Genomic DNA, 19,475 nt, shown 5'->3' with positions numbered 1-19,475 from the left:
CGTGGTTGGAGTGTGTGTTGGAATGACTTAACTACATCATCAATTTTTACTTCGATATCTGTAGGAAGTGAAAACAGATCCAGGGGTTCATGAGATGTTCTGGGGAACGGTAGAGTTTCAGTTTGTTTGGCTTTTCCACAAACAAAAAAGAAAAAGAACATTGGATACAAATCAGCCTTTTATTTTTGCCCACAGAAGCAAATCACTCACATGTGCTGGATTTTTGCATGCTAGAATTGTATTCATGACAACTTTCACATCATATCCTCCCCCCCCCCCAAAAAAAAAAAAAAAAAAAAACGGTATTATAAAGTGAAAACTCACATTTTAGGACATCGATTTATATTAGTTTAAGCATGTTCTACACTTACTGGCCAGCTCAGGTAAGACTCTACAACTGTTGTCACACCTAAAATATTTAGTTTAATAAGATTGACATAAACTCTTAGAACTTGTTCAGTTTCACCTAAAAATGTCATATTTCCGAAATTATTGTCATTCTGAATATATTGATTTTCTTGTTTTACTTGTTATTAATGTACATAATCTATTGTTGTGTAAAAACTAATTTTTTAGAAATTATATACAGAAAAAAAAACCTGAAAATAAGTGTAGTTTTCTGTCTACATGATTTTAACCGTTACTGACTTTGGATAAAAATGGGTGGCACTGCCATCTTGTGGGCAGAGCAGACAGAACTCCTGAGCTAAAGAAGGAGGGAAAAATAGTAATTTGTTGTCATAATATTGACTTCTAAAGGTTCAATTTGGCAAAACAAAAACGTATCAACAGACAGGACTGGAGCGATGGCCGGAACAGCAGAGTTCGTCGGGATGCATTAGTTCTGAAATTAAAAAGAAAATCAAAAATTACTGCAAAAATAAAATGAATATTGAATCATTTTACATTTCACGAATGGTGGAAATAGTAGCACAAAAATAAAAGAACAAACATTTTCAAAAACAAGAACGCTGAAACACCCGTCAGGTCCTAACAGGTCAGAGGTCAACCCAGCCCCTGCCAGTGAGGCATGAGACGCCACGCTGGGGGACTTTTTCCACCCGACCAGTTAGTCCTCCGACTCTCCCACTTTGAGCTGGGTGTGGTTCCCTGACGAAAGGCGTGGAGAAACTATGACAAATATGTGCGACCTGTTCTCGTCGCTGAGTCAGAAAACAGGAAGTAGGACAAAAAGCATTCACGGGTCCGGTGTGACCAGGCTGCACAGCAGAGAGCTGACAGATAAACACAGAGTTTTAAATAAGCAGAGCGTTTTGGACACACCCTCACACAGGTGGGTGTGTTTTAAGTCATTAAAAAAGGAAAAACTGACACAGCTGGCAGGACCGGTCGTGGAGGGGCGCATTATGTACCGACTAACAGTTGTCCAGCTGCATTTCTGCACGCTGTCCTCAGACGTCAAAGCTGAAGACGTGGACACTCAGAAACTGAAGCACGAGTCAGTGAAAACAGTTGATTTTACAGGCAAAATGTCCTAAAAAGTGGACAGACAGTATACCTCATCACTGCTAGATGAAGAGGAGGAATGTCCGTGTCCTCCTTCCTTGTTCTTCTTCTCCTTCTTCTTCTTCTTCTTCTTCTTCTCGCCATGGCAGTCTTTGTCCTTGGACTTGTCTTTGCTGTGTGACTTGTCTTTGTCCTTGGACTTGTCTTTGTCTTTGCTGTGTGACTTGTCTTTGTCTTTGCTGTCCGACTTGTCTTTGCTGTCACCCTAAAAGATCAAATATTTTTTTCATTTTTTAAGTGATACTTTAGTCAACTATCTTATCAAATGCAGGGTCAGAATATCACTTGCCACTCTCCATTCTAACAACAATAATAATAACAACAACAAAACAAAATAGCAGGATGATTCGGATAGCGTAGTTTTACAAGAACATTGGAGTCTGGAATCCACACAGACAAGTCTAAAATTAAGAGAATGCACATGACTTCAAACAACAGATATCTCTGCAGCAGCTCCCCATCACCTCCTTACCTTCTTGTCCTTATCTTTATCCTTGTTTTTGCTCCAAGGAAAGTTGAACTCGTCCTTCTGGGCCTCCTCTTTCTTCACCTCCTCCTCCCCTGCACCTATAGCTGCGAAGTTAAACAAACAGAAACAAGGAGCAATTTGAAAAAAATAAATAAATATAACCATCTTTACACTGGAGCACACAGCTGCTTTCTGACTTGGTGCCGCTACTTTGCATATTAGGTTTTGTTTCTAATGTGATCTGACAGCAGAACACGTCAAAAGTAACATTTAGGATGTTTGTCTTGTTTCTCTTTTAGAACCTTAGAATAAAACTGACCTGATGACAGATCGAAAGACATTCTGTTCGCGTTCCTTCAAGCCCCTCTTCCTCCTGCGCCTTGTTTTTCTCTCTGATAGTTCCAGGAAATGTGCCTGAACAGCACCTAAAGCAGGAGGCAGAGCTGAGCCACGCCCACACACCAACAGTCAAGCACACTCCCATCCACTTTCACCATAATGACAGCTCATTCCTTTCAGCCGGGAGCTCCAATCAAACACAGGCTGATATCTTACATCAGTTCTGCGCCTGCTCCAACACATGTGAGTAATTATATCAAGAATGGCTTCTTTTTTTCTTTTTTTTTTTAATAACTGGGAGGCAGCCACAGACCAGATCCATTATTCCACCTTTACCTCAGGAACAGACTGAGGGAGACCCAGTACTGAAATGCTGCCTATTTCTCCTCTTATCCTGCACAAAATAAGCCCCTCCAACACTCTTTGCACTCATTTTGAAAGGTGTCCTTATATAGTTTTTGGGAGTGTACGCAACGTCTCGACTTCCTGTAGAGGCTGACCGATTACTAGCACCTTGCACAGAAGCACTGTGGGGCCTCCTCTCGCCACATGGATTTGAATCAACAGGCTTCTGCAGGACATGGAGAAGTGATTTAACCACTAAATCAGGTGTGTTGGAGCAGAGAAACAAGGGAAAACATGCAGGATGGTGGCTCTCCAGGACCAGGGTTGCCTACCCCTGGTTTAAACTAAGAAATTGGAACATATTTTTGGGGGGAAGAAAATGGTCATTTTAAATTTTGAGGCAGCAATGAAGTTGAGAACTAGTCATATTGTAGGGGTGTGTGGGGGTTCATGACCCTTCACCTGTCCCCAGGCAGACTGTGGTCCAGTCTATGGTAGCAAGCAGGACATTTCAGTTTAAAATGTGGTGGGATGTGAGTAAACCTGCAGACCGTCTGCGTGAAATCAGTGCCAGAGTCCTACGTAAGGTGAGATTCACGTGCAGGAGCGAGGTGAAGCTGCTCTTCCTGGACTTCAGCTCGGCTTTTAACACCATCATCCCGAGTCGGCTGGTGAGCAAGCTGGGGGACCTGGGTCTCCCAGCCAGCACCTGTAGTTGGATTCTGGACTTCCTGACAGACCGCTCCCAGAGGGTGAGAGTAGGACACCACCTGTCCTCTCCACTGAGGACCAGCACTGGCTCCCCACAGGGTTGTGTGCTGAGCCCCCTACTCTACACCCTCTACACCTATGACTGCACCCCCACCCACCCGAGCAACGCCATCATTAAGTTTGCTGATGATACCACGGTGGTGGGGCTCATCTCAGGAGGAGATGAGACTGCCTACAGGGTGGAGGTGGAGCGTCTGTCTGCATGGTGTAGGGACGATAACTTGACTCTGAACACCTCCAAGTCAAAGGAGATCACTGTTGACTTCTGGAGGTGTAAACAGGACATCCAGCCCATTGCCATCAACAGGGACAGGGTGGAGATGGTGCTGGACTTTCGGTTCCTGGGTACCCACATCAGCGGGGATCTAACGTGGACTAAGAACTCTACGGCAATCCTGAAGAAGGCGCAACAAAGACTGTACTTCCTGAGGATTCTCAGGAAGAACAATCTGAGAGCAGAACTATTGCGGTCCTTCTACCGCTGCTCTGTGGAGTCGGTGCTGAGCTGTGGCATCTCGCTGTGGTTCTCCAGCTGCACTGCAGCAGAAAGGAACCAGCTCCAGCGGGTTATCAACACCGCCAAAAGACTGACTGGTTGCCCCCTACCCTCGCTGGAGGAGATTTACTCCACCTGCTGCCTCAGGAGAGCCCGCAGTATCATCAGGGACTCCTCACACCCTGGTTGCTACCTTTTTCAACTGCTCCCCTCTGGGAGGCGTCTTAGGGCAATTAAGACCAAAACCAACAGACTAAAAAACAGTTTTTTTTCCAAGAGCGGTTGTTGCCCTGAATGCCTCATGTACACTGTAAATTACTGTTGCTATCAGCCGTCCAAACAGCCAATACTGTGCAATATCTACTCTATGTGCAATACCAGAACGGTGCTGTTTTTGTTTTTATTTTTTGTTGCTTTTTATTCTATTTTTCTTGTTTCACAATTTTGTTGTACCCCCGTGGCACAATGACAAACAAAGAATTCTGATTTTGAGATTCATCATAAAGCTGCTGGTAAAAATAATGAAGCACGGCAGAGACAAAAACCACGTCAACCGGTTTTATTCACACAAATCAATCATGTTGAATTCTTTCATATGAATGTAAGTTTTCACAGAATTGTTCTTTTTTTTATTTCAAACTTTTCGAAGGGATAAAATCATTTCAAATTTTTTTCCTGTTCCACTCAAACATCAAAAACATTTTATGTTATCTTTTATTTAAGCGATTGCGTAATATTCCAAAAGTAAAAAAAACACCCAGGACCAGCAACAAAAGTAAATCTCATCGTTACTTCCCACTAAACCATGATTTGTTTCTCCTTTCTTTTCTCTTTTAAATTTCTTTTCAGCCTTTGACATTTTACGGTTGGTAAGGCCTGGGGCCTCTCAGCAGGTCACTTGAGGAGAGGTGGGTGGAGGTTCGGGTTGTTCCGTCTCCGTACTTCCGTGAATTGGACATCAGGGTCTCCATGGGGCTGAGAGGCCTGCGGATTGAGGCCCTGTTGCCAACGCTCAGCTGGGAGCTGGAGCCGGATGGCCTGGAGTCAGAAGTGGAAGAAGAAGTCGTCGTCATCGTTGAAGTTGGAGGGTCCAGGTTCACATCGAGTGTGGAGTGAAAGGACACGGAGGGCGCCACGCTAGTACCACTTGGGTCGGTGCTGCTTCCGCTTGAGGCTGAAAGTTTACCGCCGCCTGAGCCTGACACGTCCATTGTGGGCTTGTCGCTTTGGTCTCCCTCAGGGATCTTCTGGAGCACAATCAGAAGAAGCAAAGACACGGACAGAGTGAGACACAGAAAAGACAGCAAGTATGAGAGTCGGCTTCCTCCATACATTAAATGAACCTACAATATTATTTATAGGTCCAACATTCAGAACCCAGTGGGTTCCTCGTCAAACATGGTAGGGCGTGACGCGTTACCAACCGTAACCGAAAACTTTCGGCGCACGACTGGTGTGGTTTATTAACAAAGTGGGAGTGTATCGGGGTTCTCGGAGGATACTGGGGGAGCATGATGGCAGCGTTTTAAGCAAGTCAACGCTCTTGGTGACATAGCTGCTTCGCACACTGTGCCACACAGCCTCTCTCACAACAACCAGTAGAATCCAGCCATGCTCTCACCACACCTTCACCATGCAGCTGCAATGGCTAATCTGTGTTCTCTATGCGCCAAAAATTTTCACACCTCACTCAGCCCTCCTTTAGTCACCTTTGTTGCAAAGCAGCAAAAAACATGTTCTAATTAAGGTCAGGCCTGCTGCTGGAGGAGGAAGGATGATGGATTAACGCGTTTGAGGATCTGCACAGAAATTTTTTTTTTTTTCCCCCTTTGCAGCAACTGATGGGGGACACCTAAAAATCTCCCATACATAAAAGACAATCTGTTTCCATCTGCATGGAAACAATCTAGTGCAGACGTGATACCCTGATAACCTAGTGGTAGCCATGTGCTGGCTAATATGGCGTGATCTTCTTCCAGCTGCCTCCTGACACAATCCAAGAGAGTCATACCAAGGTGAGGCCCAGGTCATGGCGCAGAGAGCTTTTCTGAGATGTGGAAATTAACGGGAAACCCCATTTAGTGAGTACTAAGAGCATCGTGATTATCTCGTTTTGTCAAATTGACTGAACTCCAGCCACGTCATCATCAAGTGTGAAGAGGGTCTTGCTGATTATAAACCATTGATGGGAAATCACTTTTGAGAAGGCCATTTTGACTTAATGACTGAAACAAAACATAAGCTCAATGTGCTACCTATATCTACCGTATAGAGCAGGGGTGGCCAACCCTGGCCCTGGAGGGCCACCATCCTGCATGTTTTACTTGTTTCTCTGCTCCAACACACCTGATTTGAATCATTTTGTGATTAACAGACTTCTGCAGAACATGAAGAGGTCATTTAACCATCGGTTTAGGTGTGTTGGAGCAGGGAAACAAGGGAAAACATGCAGGATGGTGGCCCTCGAGGACCAGGGTTGGCCACCCCTGATATAGAGCATCACATCATCTGCAAAAAAAATGCACAAAATAAATAAACTGATTTCTTTCACATGGCAACAAACAGCTAAAGTTTGTTGCAGTTTTGTTCATTGTTGAAAGCTTTATGTGAATATTCTTTCAGGCAGAGACCCTTTCAGGCTGTTTTTTTGATAATGGTAGTAAAGTTGCCGTGCCTGATCCAAATACATCCATTCTCTCTTGGAGTGTTAAACATGGTGCCTGTTGAACAAACAACTCTTGGCTAAAACCTCCACAATAATTAGTCTTTTTTTGACACATCCTTCATCACAACCTTAAAGCTTGAGCAAAGAATGTTTACTATTGTAGTCAAAAAGCAGTCCTGCACACTGGTAAAAGGGCAGTTAAGACTGTTTTAGGTCTCAGCAGTGATGATTAAATTCCAAGGTTTCCTGGATTCGTTTTAAGGTTCGTTTTTGTGTGAAGTTGTTGAGGGTCAGATAAAGATAGCTCAAGGTCCAATTCTTTCTCTCAGGCCTTATTTTACCCATGTGTGATCGAAACTCTGGGAGGGAGAAGTAGGGAAATCCTGAAACAAAGTGGCAATATTTCCTGAGTATTTTACCTGTCCCTCCTTGTCTTTTTTCTCCTTATTTTCCTTGTCACTGTCACCGTCGCTGGGGGAACTGCAGCTGGAGTCCTGTTCACACACAAAACCAAAAAACGCTCAACTACCTGACTCACAAACAAACAGTAAGTTGAAGAAAATTTTAAATTGCTTCATCACTCTGAACCACCTTCTTTTTGTCCTTCTTTTGCTTCTTCTTCTTGTCCTTATCACTGCTGGAAGAGTCCGAGTCCTTGGATACAAACATGAAACATGGGACTGAATTCAGTTTTCAGGTTGTCAACAAGGAAGAGGTTTCGTTGGACTGAACGTGTCCAATCTACCTTTTTCTTGTCTTTCTTTTTCTTCTTTTTCTTATCCTTCTTTTTCTTTTTCTTCTTCTTCTCATCATCACTGGATGAAGAGGAAGAGGAAGAAGAAGAAGAAGAATCCTGGACAAAAACAGAAAGCGTGGGTGATGAGGTTTTGTTTCTCGACTAAGCAGTTTTCACAAATAAATGTGAACACAAGTGCAGAGAAAATTCAAATGTATGAAAAGATAAAAGCATTCTACCTTCTTTTTCTTCTTCTTCTTGTCTTTCTTTTTCTTCTTCTTCTTCTCATCCTCACTTGAAGAATCATTGGATGAAGAGGAAGAATCCTGGACAAAAAAAGGGTGAGTGTTGATGTTCTGTTTTACAACTTTTTGGTTGTTCTCATAAAATAAGCACAAACAAATCCAAGAAAAAAAAAAACTTTAAATGAATAAAATGATAAAACATTTTTACCTTCTTTTTCTTCTTCTTCTTGTCCTTTTTCTTTTTCTTGTCCTTCTTCTTCTTCTATAAGGAGGAAACATGGAATAAATTACATGTTACAGAACACAAAATGTCAGATTCCAGCTGCATGTCTTACCTTGTTGTCATCACTATCAGATGAAGATGAGGAAGAGGAGGAACTTTCATCAGATGAGCTGGAACACTAGAGATAATATCGAACAGTCACATTATTCGATTTCGTTCAATTCAGCTAAGCAGCAGAGCGTGAATCCAAACGATGACTGAAAACAGGAACGTTGATCATTAGAAATTACAGGCTTTTTTACCGTCTTCCTCTTCTTCTTTTTCTTCTTCTTTTTCTTCTTCTTGTCATCCTCACTATCAGAAGAAGAGGAAGAGCTGGAGTCCTGGGGAACAGATTCATGTCAGTAAAATAGTATTTGAAAAACATGACCATCAACCTAAAAACAAACAAAAGCAAGAAGGTGTTAAAGACTAAAACCTTATCCTTCTTCTTCTTTGCCTTCTTTTTCTTCTTCTTCTTGTCATCATCACTATCAGAAGAAGAGGAAGATGAGGAGGAAGAGCTGGAGTCCTGTGGAGCAGATTAATATCAAGAAAATTTGTTTTGAAATAAAAGAAATACTACAAACATAAGAACCTTAAAGGAAAAGAAACAAGCAAGAAGGCTCTAAAGACTAAAACCTTATCCTTCTTCTTCTTTGTCTTCTTTTTCTTCTTCTTCTTCTTCTGCTTCTTCTTTTTCTTCTCATCCTCACTATCAGAAGAAGAGGAAGACGAGGAGGAAGAGCTGGAGTCCTGTGGAGTAGATTAATACCAAGAAAATTTGATCAATAACTTTACAATCCTGACAACCTAAGAACAAAAAGGAAAAATAAACAAGCATTGAGATTATAAACCTTATCCTTACCTTTTTCTTCTTCTTCTTCTTCGCATCTTCACTATCAGATGAGGAGGAGGAGGAGGACAAAGAGGACGAGCTTGAATCCTGTACATGGAGAGCACAAAGAGAAAAATCCATGTGCGATAAACTCTCCAGAAGCTAATGATAAAGCCTAACTTTGGTCAAGATGTTCTTCCTTTTTCACCTTTTTCTTCTTCTTCTTGTCATCCTCACTATCAGAAGAGGAAGAGGAGCTTGAATCCTGCAAAAGAAGAAAACCGAGAATGAAGCAATCTGATGTTCAGCAGAATGACTCGGAGCTAGAACCTATACATGGGTCAAGACACAAACCTTCTCTTTTTTCTTCTTCTCTTTCTTCTTCTTCTTCGTCTTCTTTTTTTCCTCCTCATCTTCACTGTCAGATGAAGAAGAAGAGCTGGAGGACTCCTGTGGACCAGAGAAAGGTTTCCAAATGCAAACGTTTTACGCAAATTAGAAACACTAATATTCCCAACAATCGAGAGGAATTTGGAATTCCGTCCAAATGACAGAAAAGCTTTCACATTCTGTGAATACTCTCACTGCAGACTGACCTTCTTCTTTTTCTTCTTCAGCTTCTTCTTCTTCTTCTTCTCCTTCTCCTTGTCTCCTTCTCCCTCATCATCACTCAGGTGACCGTCCTCAGGACCGTGAGGAAACGCCTCCGCTCCCCCTGCTGGAAAAAAAGGAACCGTCAGCACAATGTCAAAATGCGGGCCCATCCAGCCCCGGGTTAAACCGGTTTCAGAACCAGTTCAGCACCTGCCCAGGTGGAGGAGACTTTCCCCTCTCCTGCTGCCTGAATCTCACTGGCCTGTGAAGACAAAATACGACAATGATTTTTCTGGTTTTGATGCATGCACCATGTGCAGGAGAGGGTGTGGGTTTTTTTCCACCTTGTCAGCGACATTTTCTTTTTTCTCATCTTCAGCAGCGCCAAGTTCTCCAGCCTCCCCACCTGCAGAAGTAAAAATGGGCCTTTTTACACTTCTTATACAGTTAATACAACTGTTGGCATTTTGTCACCTTAGGTGATGAAAAGCACTAAGCCCCAAATTACTATTGAGCTCTGTAGTAGAAAGACTATGTGTGCTGGGAGTTTTTGGCAGTAGCTGTGTTGGTTGGCACTCTTCAGAATTTCTAGCCCATACATGCAACCCCAATTCTAAAAAAGTTAGGATGTTGTGAAAAACAGAATGCAGTGATCTGCAAATCTCATGAACCGATATGGTATTCACAATGGAACATAGTCGACATATCAGATGATTAAAACTAAAGTTTTGTACCATTTTTAGGAACAAATGAATTTGATGGCAGCAACACATCTCAAAAAAGTATGAACAGGGTTATGTTTATCACTGTGAAGCATCTCCTCTTCTTCTAACAACAGTCTGTAAACATCCAGGAGCTGAGGAGAGCAGCTGCAGGAGGTTTTGGAAAGAACGTTGTCCCATTCTTTGTCTGACGGAGGATTCTAGCTGTCATTTCTTGGCAGATTTTTTTTTGTCTCGTGATGCGTCAAATATTGGTGAGAGGTCTGGACTGCAGGCAGGACCGTTCAGCACCTGGACTCCTCTACTGTGAAGCCCTGCTGCTGGAATGGATGCAGCATTGTCTTGCTGAAATACACAAGGCCTTCCCTGAAAGATGTCTTGTCTGGATGGGATCATATGTTGCTCTAAAACCTGTCTATACTTTTCTTCATCGATGGTGCCTTTCCATTTCGTTCAGCAATAATGCACCCCCATACCATCAGCGAGGCAGGCTTTTGAACTGTTCAGAGATAATAGGCTGGATGGTCCCTTTACTTTTTAGTATAGAGGACACGACATCTGTGGGTTCTGAAATAAATTAAAAATTGTGATTTGTCTGACCACAGAACAGTTTTCCACTCTCCCTTAGTCCATTTTAAATGAGAATCAGCTCAGAGAAGATGACAGTGTTTCTGGGTGGTTCTTTTATTGCCTGACAGAGCTTTAAGCAGCATTAATGGACAGTACAGTGAACTGTGTTTACAGACAAGGATCTGTAGAAGTGTTCCCGAGTCCATGCATCGACGTCCAGAACAGAATCAGTGATTCTTGAAATCGTTTGATGGTATTATGAACAGTAGATTCAAAGTCTTCCTAATTTTCCATTGAGGAGTAGCATTTTACAATTGTTTTACTATTTTAGATGCTGTTTTTTTAGTGATTGGTGACCCTCTGCCCATCTTCACTTCTGAGAGATACAGCCTCTATAAAATGGACTTTTTATACCCAGTCCTCTTACTGATCTGTTGCCAGTTAACCTAATTAGCTGCAAAATTATCTTCCAGCTGTTTCTTATTCGTACACTTTCCTTTTACAGCCTTTTGTTGCCCCTGTCCCAACTTTTCTGAGATGTGTTGTTGCCATCATATTCAAAATGACCTAATACAGTATTTTTCTTAAAAACAGTACAGTTTCTTAGTTCCATTGGGATTGAAATATGGATTTGCAGAATTTGCAAATCATTGCTTTGTTTCTTTTATTTACCTTCTACACAACAATCCAATTTTTATGGAATTCGGTAGGTTGGTTGTATTTGTTATTTAGACTGATGTAGCTTTTCCCAGGTTGAAACTCTCACCTGCAGCTGAAAGATCAGTCGAAGTGCTGGGCTGTTTTTGCTCTTCATCCTGTCACAGAAAAACAAAAACAAAACAAAAAACATGAAATTAAACTAAGGTGTTCCAAAAATTTATGTTTTTTACTTCTGTATTTCTATATTTGATTTTGATTTCATTTACATTATTTTAGCTACTATTTTGACTGTCTTAGCTCATGTTTACATATGTTTGGTTTTGTGATTTTATTTAGATTATCCTATATTTTATTTAGATTATACATGATTTATGTTTTTTTCCCTATGTTTGATTTTGTACCTGCTGTATTTGATTCTGCTGTAAAGTGCTTTGAATCGCCTTGCTGCTGAAAAGTGCTATATAAATAAATCTCACTTCACTAAATAGTTTTATAATCTGCTGCAGGTTAGATATTTACCCTGGAATCCAGTTCATTGGCCACCTTGTGTGTGCAGTTCATTTAACATCTGCAGGGCTGCTTTTAGTGTCTGATGTCAGTGAGACTGTATGACACAACAGCTGCTGAGCTTCTTTATCCTTCACTTCTGCAGCTTTCCTTGCAGCTTGTTTCGGGGGAACAGAACCCCGTTTATCTCTCTGTTAGGTTCAGAGGCAGAGCTCAGCTTCTCAGGCAATTTGAGCTGCAGCGTTTGGGAATTCAGTTTTTTTTTTGTTTTTTTTTTATCTGCTCCAAAGTGAACATAAACCATAAATCTTATTTTACATCTTCACACTATTTTAAAAGACACACAAACAGACTTGCCTTTTTCTTCTCCTTCTTCTTTTTCTTCTCATCTGTCTCGCTGTCAGAAGATGAGGACGAAGACGAAGAGCTAAAATCCTGCATCAGTTTTGTAAAAAAAAAAAAAAAAAAAAAAAAAAACCACTATCAGCTTGGCTTTATATGCCAAACAAATGTGCACTTCTCATATTCATTACAAGTTCAAAATTTTGCCCAAATAAATGATCTGTAACTTGGAACTGAACCGTTGTTTCCCAGGTAAATTTAACCAATAAGAATTGGAAAAATGCAGGGCCAATCAAAATTAATAAATAAATTTGTGTTGTTTTTTTACATTATCTTCCCAATCTTCAAAGTTAATAAAAGAATTCAGCAGCTATGAACACGTCCCACCTTTTTCTTGTCTTTTTTTTTCTTTTTCTTCTTTTTCTTGTCCTTTTTCTTCTTCTTCTTTTTCTTGTCATCCTCACTGTCAGATGATGATGATGATGATGATGACGATGAGGAACTGTCAGAAGAACTAGAGTCCTGAAAAGAAGAAAAAAAAGGAATATATGATTTAGGATTGTATGTTAAGGTTGACAAGAATAGTAATGTTGTTTGGGGATTTTTGCACTATACCTTCTTCTTCTTCTTCTTTTTCTTTTTCTTCTTCTTGTCATCCTCACTATCAGAAGAGGAGGAAGAAGAAGAGGAGGAGGAGGAGCTGGAGTCCTAGAAAAGAAAAAAATAATAATTTAAAATTATTTTAATTACACCGAAACAAACAAATCACACAAGTAATAACGTGTAACTAGTGCCTTCTTCTTTTTCTTCTTCTTCTTCTTCTTCTTCTTCTTCTTTTCGTCTTCACTATCAGAAGATGAACTGTCAGAAGAGGAGGAAGAAGATTCCTGGCACAGAAGAAATAGACTATTATTGGAAGGACCTCTCGTTTGGTTTAATAATTTGTTCAATAAATGAAAAGGTTATCGCTGTAATCAGCAGGAATACGTGCTGTAGCATTTTACACACCTTTTTCTTTTTCTTCTTCTTGTCCTTTTTCTTTTTCTTCTCTTTCTTCTTCTTCCCATCCTCATCATCTGAAGAGCTCAGATCCTGAACAGAGCACAGAACAACACGCGATGACTAAAGCGTTGCATTTCAAAGCGAGAGAGGTCTGAAAAGGAGCTCCGATCAGAGGCGCCTCTCACCTGTTCCACCTTCAAACCATCTATGATCTGCGGCACCGTTTGGCTGTCGGAAACTGCAAACATCAAATGCGTGAAACTTTTTTTTAAAAATTTGAAAAACTCAGCTGCAGACACAAGTTGGCCATTCAGGGATGGAAGAGATACGAACAGTCACCATCTTACTCGTCGTAGGTGGCTCTTTGGACGACCTCAGTTTGGAGAAGTAGAGCGCAAGTTCAACGAAACTGACAAACTAACAGGAGGTCTGAACTCAGCTGAGGCCAAAGTCATTTCATGGGTCTCAATGCACAATTATCTACAGAGATGTCAAAGCTTAATTGCAAATGCAATTAGTGGTAGGTGTAAAAACCACTTTGAAAGTGGTCCCACTTGGACTAGCGCTTGTTAAACAACTCCAGTCTTCAAATTTTCATAGTCAGGTTCTTCTCATTGGTACTAAATCCACCCTATCCAATACTGATACCCTCCACTTGGGTGTCATCCTTGACAGCACCCTGTCCTTCAAATCTCACATCAATAATATTACCAGATCTGTCTACTTCTATCCATGTAATATCAATCACCTACCCCCTCCCTTACTCCTCACACTGCTGCCACCCTTGTTCATAGTCTCGTCACTTCTCGTCTGGACGACTGCAACTCTCTCCTCTTCGGTCTTCCTCAGAAATTCCTTCATAATCTCCAACTGGTCCAGAACTCAGCTGCCCGTGTCGTAACCAGTACCCCCTCGGCTCACCACATTAGTAATGTCCTTCATCAGCTCCACTGGCTTCCAGTACAGTTTTGGATTCAATTCAGAACCCTTCTGTTAACATTTAAGGCTGTTCACAACTTTGTCCCTCCGTATCTGTCTGACCTTCTCCAGGTCCACGTTCCCTCCGGTTCTCTTCGCTCCTCTTCCTCCATCTTACTACTACGAGCTTTCAGCCGCACTGCTCCTCGTCTCCGGAACTCATTAGCTTCCCAACTCAGAAATATCAATTCACTTTTCTGTTTTAAATCGCAACTCAAAACACATTTATTTAAAACTGCCTATTCTATCTGATGCCTTCTGCTCTTTTTTATTCAAGTGGTTTTTTTTCATTTTACTGTTGTATTTTTTAATAGATATTGTGTATTTTCTACTGTGTCCTTGAGTGCTGGGAAAGGTGCCTATAAATAAAATGTAGTATTAGTATAGTGGTTAATGTGAATGCTGCTGTATTAAACCTTTACGCTGACATTAGGTTTTCATGATTCGACTAGCAGAAATATTATACAGTTCTTACAGGAAGTGATCCTAAACTGCACCAGGAGCGCTACATGACTATGAAGCTGAAATAAGCTGCATATAGTGATGCAACTCTGCAGAATAATCAATGAAGTTATTGCAAGGGGGAAATAGTATGCTCTCACCTTCATAAGGTATGATATTAGGGTCCCAGATATATATCCTCCCGTTCCTTATTTTCTTCAACTTCAGCTTCTTTTTCTTCTTGTCATCCTGCAGGTAAATGCTAAGTATCATTTGTTTTGTACTTGTGATTAATATTTTTGATTATTAAGGGCAGTTTCAGAATGTATGCCTCTGTGTTGGCTATATAAAGAGAAAAAAAAATAAATCTTCACATTTTGATTTTAATCAAAAAGGTAATCATTTTGAAGTCTGATCAGGCCTTAGCGTGACTGTACCCGTTTGAGTAATAGTAATCGTAATCTTATCTTTCTTCTCTGCTTCTATCTCTGTTGCATCGTAAAACCAAACGTCTCCACCATCTGAGCAGCCAGAATCAACATGGGACGCCTGCCTGTAATCGTGCATGTAAACCTGCACTCAAACCCATAAATGCACCCTGAACGCACTGCGCTATCTAGGTCATCGTGGTTCTAAATGAAGAGACAAGCCCGGGAACTTTACAGTCCCCTGAACGATTTTGTAAATGTTTACAAAATCTTCGTCTCTGGGTGTGGACCTGGGTGTGCTTTTAGGTGCAAGATAAACGAAGCTCTGCCTGTTGAGGTGAAACACAAGCCGGTGTTTTGTACACTGATCAGGTAGTGTGTCCAATCAGAAGTGAACAGATGGGGGGGGGATTGTTAGAAGACTAAACTTACTGCGAGTTTGTATTTGACATTTACACGACTAGATGCTGCTAAACTAAAGTATTTCTGCTCTTTTTCATGTAGAGCTGCTTGTAAAACTAAAACTGGTAATAAAGCTGAAATTTGGAAAACAAAAAGTTTCCAAATTTGCAAGAATGCCATAATAAAACTGAAGACTTATGGTTCAGATATCACATATACAGCCATGCTGTTCTAAATACATTACCCCCCCCCAAAAAAAAACAAAGTTTCCAAACAATATGTTCACCTAATGACACCTCCTGACCTAAAATGAGGCCAAACAGTTCCTGCGAGTGCGGTGCGAGCAGTCCCGTCATGACTAAGCCTTTTGGAAGGTATGTAAAGACAGCAGGTCGTGATGACAAGTCAGAGCAGGACAGGAAGGCAAGAGAAGCACTTTTCTTTGGTCGTGCGAGAAAAACAAGATGGTTTTAAGGCGACTGCACACTTTGAACAGGAAGCGTTTGATCCTGTTTGAAACAGGCCCTGATCAGGAAGGCGTTACACGCAAACAAACGAAAATATATGGATTTGATTTTCACAGCCTGAATGAAAACGGATCCGTCACATGGAAAAACCTACGTTAATTTCATTCACCGCCAGAGGCTGCAGCTCAGTGCAGCTGTCTCACCTCATGAAGGGGAGACAAATGATGTGTTTTGTGTCATTATGACAACATTTATGCAGCTCTGTATAGAAATACTTCGGATTATTTGAAGCGGGGTTCTGTGGAAACGTTATGAACAGTTAATGTCTTACCTGTTGTAGATAGCTCTTTGAAAGCCCTGACTTTAGAGAAATGGGGTTCAATTCGGACCCGATTGATGAGTTAATGACAACAGGGGAGATATTAAATGTCCCAAACCTTCCCACAGAACCACACTTGTAAAAAATCTGAACTATCCAAGACTTGGGGAAAATAAATACTGTTAATAAGTCTTTCAGGGAAAGTTTAAAACTGTTCAAAATATTTGAACAAATTATTCTACAGTAAAGTTAATCATTTTCAGCTAGTGTAGATCTCAATCAACTGCCAGGCTAGCAAATGGATATGCGACTTTGAAAAAGAAAAACCTAAATTTGAATTTTTGATACCAAAAGTTGGTTTTCCTGCAACATTCAATGTCAAAGTGCATATTTCTTTAATGAGAAGGTCTCATTTAAAACAAATCAAGGACATCTTGTTGAAAGAAATGTGTAACAACAGTGAAGCACAAGGGCAAAATGATTATGGTTTGGGCTTTTCTGCCTTAGGAACTGATGATCTACAAAAATGCACTGTGTAAGAGTGGATTTAAAGAGAAAGTGAGGGCATCTGTACAAAGTTGGATGTTTTATTAGATCCATGCTCATCTGCTTACTGGCAGTACCAAAACCTAAGAAGATTTTGAGAGTTATAGGACGGTCATGATGACAACACCAACAACTAAGTGGAAGGATGTGAAAAGAGTAGTAAGCTTTAAATAGTTTAACTGTGGATTTTTTTTTTTTTGTATAACAAGTGGGCAAAATCTTTTCATAACACAATTTCAGAAATGTTGGACAATTGTGCTAAATATTTACAAGATGAAATTTGTTCATGAAATGAAATTTAGTTTAAACATTTTGTGAACAAATGTTAATAAACTAAATCCAAACAGTCATATTAGATCATATTTACCACGTCTATCAAACGCCATAGATCGTAATAAAAAGCGTTAATCTTTTCCTGTTCAAAAAGGAGTACAGGAAAAATTTACTTCCTGCACCCACTTACCTCATCATTTCCTTTTATACAACTATCTGTATTTAGTGTAAAGTACAACCATTATATCACACTACAGTGTGACACCTAGATATCCATTTAGTGTCATAATTGTAGCTTAAATATTTAAACTGTGTTTATATGTTTTTTATTGAATAGATGAGTGAAAATGTTAATTTTCTTTTGGTGTTGTTCATGCAAAGCATCTTCGCCTGTAAGAGTATCACAAATTTGCATTTCAAAATGTGTCCATGTCATCTTTATTTTATTTATTTATTTATTTTCAACCACGGTAATCCAATCCTCGACCAGCACGTGTCAGTCTACAACTTACCTCACTGTCACTGTCAGAGGAGCTACTGGAGGAAGAAGAAGAGGAAGAAGAGGAAGAAGAGGAGGAGGATGATGAAGATGAGCTGGAGTCCTGTTAGGAAAGAAGGAATGGAAGTGTTCAGTTTTTTTTGGCTTGAGGGAGAGCAGCTTCATCACACAACCTGACTGAATGAGTCACTGAGTGGGGCGGAATGAGGTTTCACTGCAGGAGCTGGTGGAGCTGCAGGAGAAGGGTGGAGCTTTTCAAACGTCTACGTCGGATCAGCACACAAAGAAAAATGCGCACGCACACACCTACTATAGCTATGCTATGAGCCAATCGGACAAACTTGACAGTTGACACAGAAAACAAACTAAAAAATTTCCATTTGTTTCCTCACGAGTGACCAAGCGTCACCAGACGGAGCCTGCACTCTGCTCCTCTGATGTGTCGCTGCTTGGATCTCATATCTTATTTACACGTGTGGCTTTCAGTCAAGGCAACACCCTGAAGGATCCACTGTCATGTAGCAACTTGTTTTGATCATGTGAAACACATGCGAGCAGTAAGCACCATCCCAACACTGTCGGCCCCAATATCTATGGAACTTTGCTGAGAATGGCGCAACACCTACTTTCTTCTTCTTCTTTTTCGTCAGCTTCTTCTTCTTCTTCTTTTCTTTCTTACCAATGCCCTCATCTTCGCTGTCTGGAGAGCTATCAAATGAATACATCTCCTGATGGAAAAAAAAAAGCATTGTGTCATTTAGGTGTCCATCACAGTTCTTAGAATCAACTGACTCATGCAAACAAGCCTACCGGATCGTCTCGGGTTTCATTAGGGCGTCCAGTTGGATTCTGGTTTTCCTCCTTGTTGCCCAGATCTGGAGGCTCTTCCACCTCAGACAAGACAGCAGTGGGGGCCGCTGCTGGCTGGACGCCTGCAGCTCCACCCGGAGCTGTTCGGTTCAAGGGGACAGCATTAGCAAAGTGTACGCACTTATGGTAATGCCATTGTTCTTTGCATTAAAGGCACTACAAATCAGTTGAGCAGCCTTGAACACAAGAAAGCCTATTTTTTTTACTCCGTGCTGTTTAAACAAAGACAAATAAAGGCACACAACACTTCCTTTTAATCACACTTCCTTAAATGGATTACCAGGTAAAAACACTGATTAAAATAAATTTGAACATAAAGTGAAAAACCAACACACTGGTGTTTGCAAACGGATAACTGTCTGCCATTCTTGGTCATAAACGCAGCAGGTTATCCATCAAATACAGCAATTCAGAAAAGCGACACACCCCTAACAGAAAAAAAGGCAATAGCTTTACGTTAAAGTATAGAAAGGGCTTGACAAAAATCACAAGGTGGCCTAAAGCATAAATAGACCAAGCCTGGGCTTGTGAAAGTATAGAAATAAATAACTGCTAAACAGATCACAGCCAGACATAAAGACTGCAAACCTTTGGAGAGGGTGGAATCCATTCAGGCCCAGGCTTCTCCTCTGTCAGAGAGGGCCAGGTCTCCTCTGCCAGACCCACCTGTGCGTCAAGGTGTGCCTCTCATGGAGCGTGTGGGCGGGGCCAAACGAACCAGGAGTTCACTGGATCATTAAGGACGCTTCCTTAAACGCGTTTCAAATTAAAAGGGCATTTGAAAGAAAAAAAATTGCAATTAAAAAAAGAAAGTAAGCCCCAATAAGATATTCATGTTGTTTAAATAACAATTTTCATCCTCTTTGATGCAGTAGCTGATGTTATGCCTGTATTTTATCGGTTAGTTTTATAGCGTTGGTTTTATTTTGAAAACAGCTAGTGTTACACAGACGTGGCACATTTTAGAGGTTGCACAGGTAGAGCAGCCTGGTGATTTGTTTTAACGAGTAATACCGGTTTCGAGATTGCGTGTGTGTCAAACAGGACGACTTTGTTGCAAAAATTTACGACTGAACTTGTTTCCTTCACTGGAACACACTAAAGTTCGAGCTGGGAGGTTTTGAACCACATTCAGGAAAGCATTCTGTGCGGCCTGGAATAT

The 19,475-nt window shown here is 41.0% G+C and overlaps 3 protein-coding genes across 6 annotated transcripts; all 3 read right to left on the bottom strand.

The window, feature by feature from the left end:
- Positions 1-227: 227 nt before the first annotated feature.
- On the bottom strand, positions 228-2,475 carry LOC108246698 (splicing regulatory glutamine/lysine-rich protein 1-like). Its single transcript, XM_017434366.3, has 4 exons — positions 2,316-2,475; positions 2,000-2,100; positions 1,520-1,732; positions 228-844 (listed from the first exon to the last, which is right to left on the bottom strand). Exons 1-4 carry the CDS (start codon positions 2,335-2,337, stop codon positions 839-841), a joined length of 342 nt encoding a protein of 113 aa, XP_017289855.1. The 5' UTR covers positions 2,338-2,475; the 3' UTR covers positions 228-838.
- A 2,016-nt stretch (positions 2,476-4,491) lies between these two features.
- LOC108246696 (suppressor protein SRP40-like) lies at positions 4,492-8,834 on the bottom strand. The gene is made up of 10 exons (XM_037980750.1): positions 8,724-8,834; positions 8,295-8,387; positions 8,119-8,199; positions 7,929-7,994; positions 7,802-7,855; positions 7,588-7,674; positions 7,358-7,465; positions 7,204-7,266; positions 7,032-7,106; positions 4,492-5,194 (listed from the first exon to the last, which is right to left on the bottom strand). Exons 1-10 carry the CDS (start codon positions 8,832-8,834, stop codon positions 4,808-4,810), a joined length of 1,125 nt encoding a protein of 374 aa, XP_037836678.1. The 3' UTR covers positions 4,492-4,807.
- On the bottom strand, positions 8,557-19,045 carry LOC112451297 (uncharacterized G-patch domain protein DDB_G0278987-like). 4 transcript variants are annotated; one of them, XM_037973199.1, is made up of 18 exons: positions 18,902-19,045; positions 18,254-18,393; positions 18,070-18,171; positions 17,457-17,546; positions 14,671-14,758; positions 13,276-13,328; positions 13,097-13,180; positions 12,883-12,975; positions 12,704-12,796; positions 12,476-12,610; positions 12,104-12,181; positions 11,346-11,394; positions 9,632-9,693; positions 9,498-9,549; positions 9,290-9,408; positions 9,048-9,143; positions 8,724-8,958; positions 8,557-8,611 (listed from the first exon to the last, which is right to left on the bottom strand). In XM_037973199.1, exons 1-17 carry the CDS (start codon positions 18,921-18,923, stop codon positions 8,869-8,871), a joined length of 1,446 nt encoding a protein of 481 aa, XP_037829127.1. In that variant the 5' UTR covers positions 18,924-19,045; the 3' UTR covers positions 8,557-8,611; positions 8,724-8,868. The 4 variants fall into 4 exon arrangements, with proteins under 4 accessions (XP_037829127.1, XP_037829125.1, XP_037829135.1 ...); XM_037973197.1 differs by having other exon boundaries at positions 8,561-8,611; positions 9,290-9,411; XM_037973207.1 differs by lacking the exon at positions 12,883-12,975 and having other exon boundaries at positions 8,561-8,611; positions 9,290-9,411.
- Between the last annotated feature and the right edge of the window lie 430 nt (positions 19,046-19,475).

Source organism: Kryptolebias marmoratus, linkage group LG2 (assembly GCF_001649575.2).
Source record: "Kryptolebias marmoratus isolate JLee-2015 linkage group LG2, ASM164957v2, whole genome shotgun sequence".
Taxonomy (NCBI): Eukaryota; Metazoa; Chordata; class Actinopteri; order Cyprinodontiformes; family Rivulidae; genus Kryptolebias; species Kryptolebias marmoratus.
Note: the sequence above shows the minus strand (reverse complement) of the source record. Positions and strands in the feature narration are given on the sequence as shown.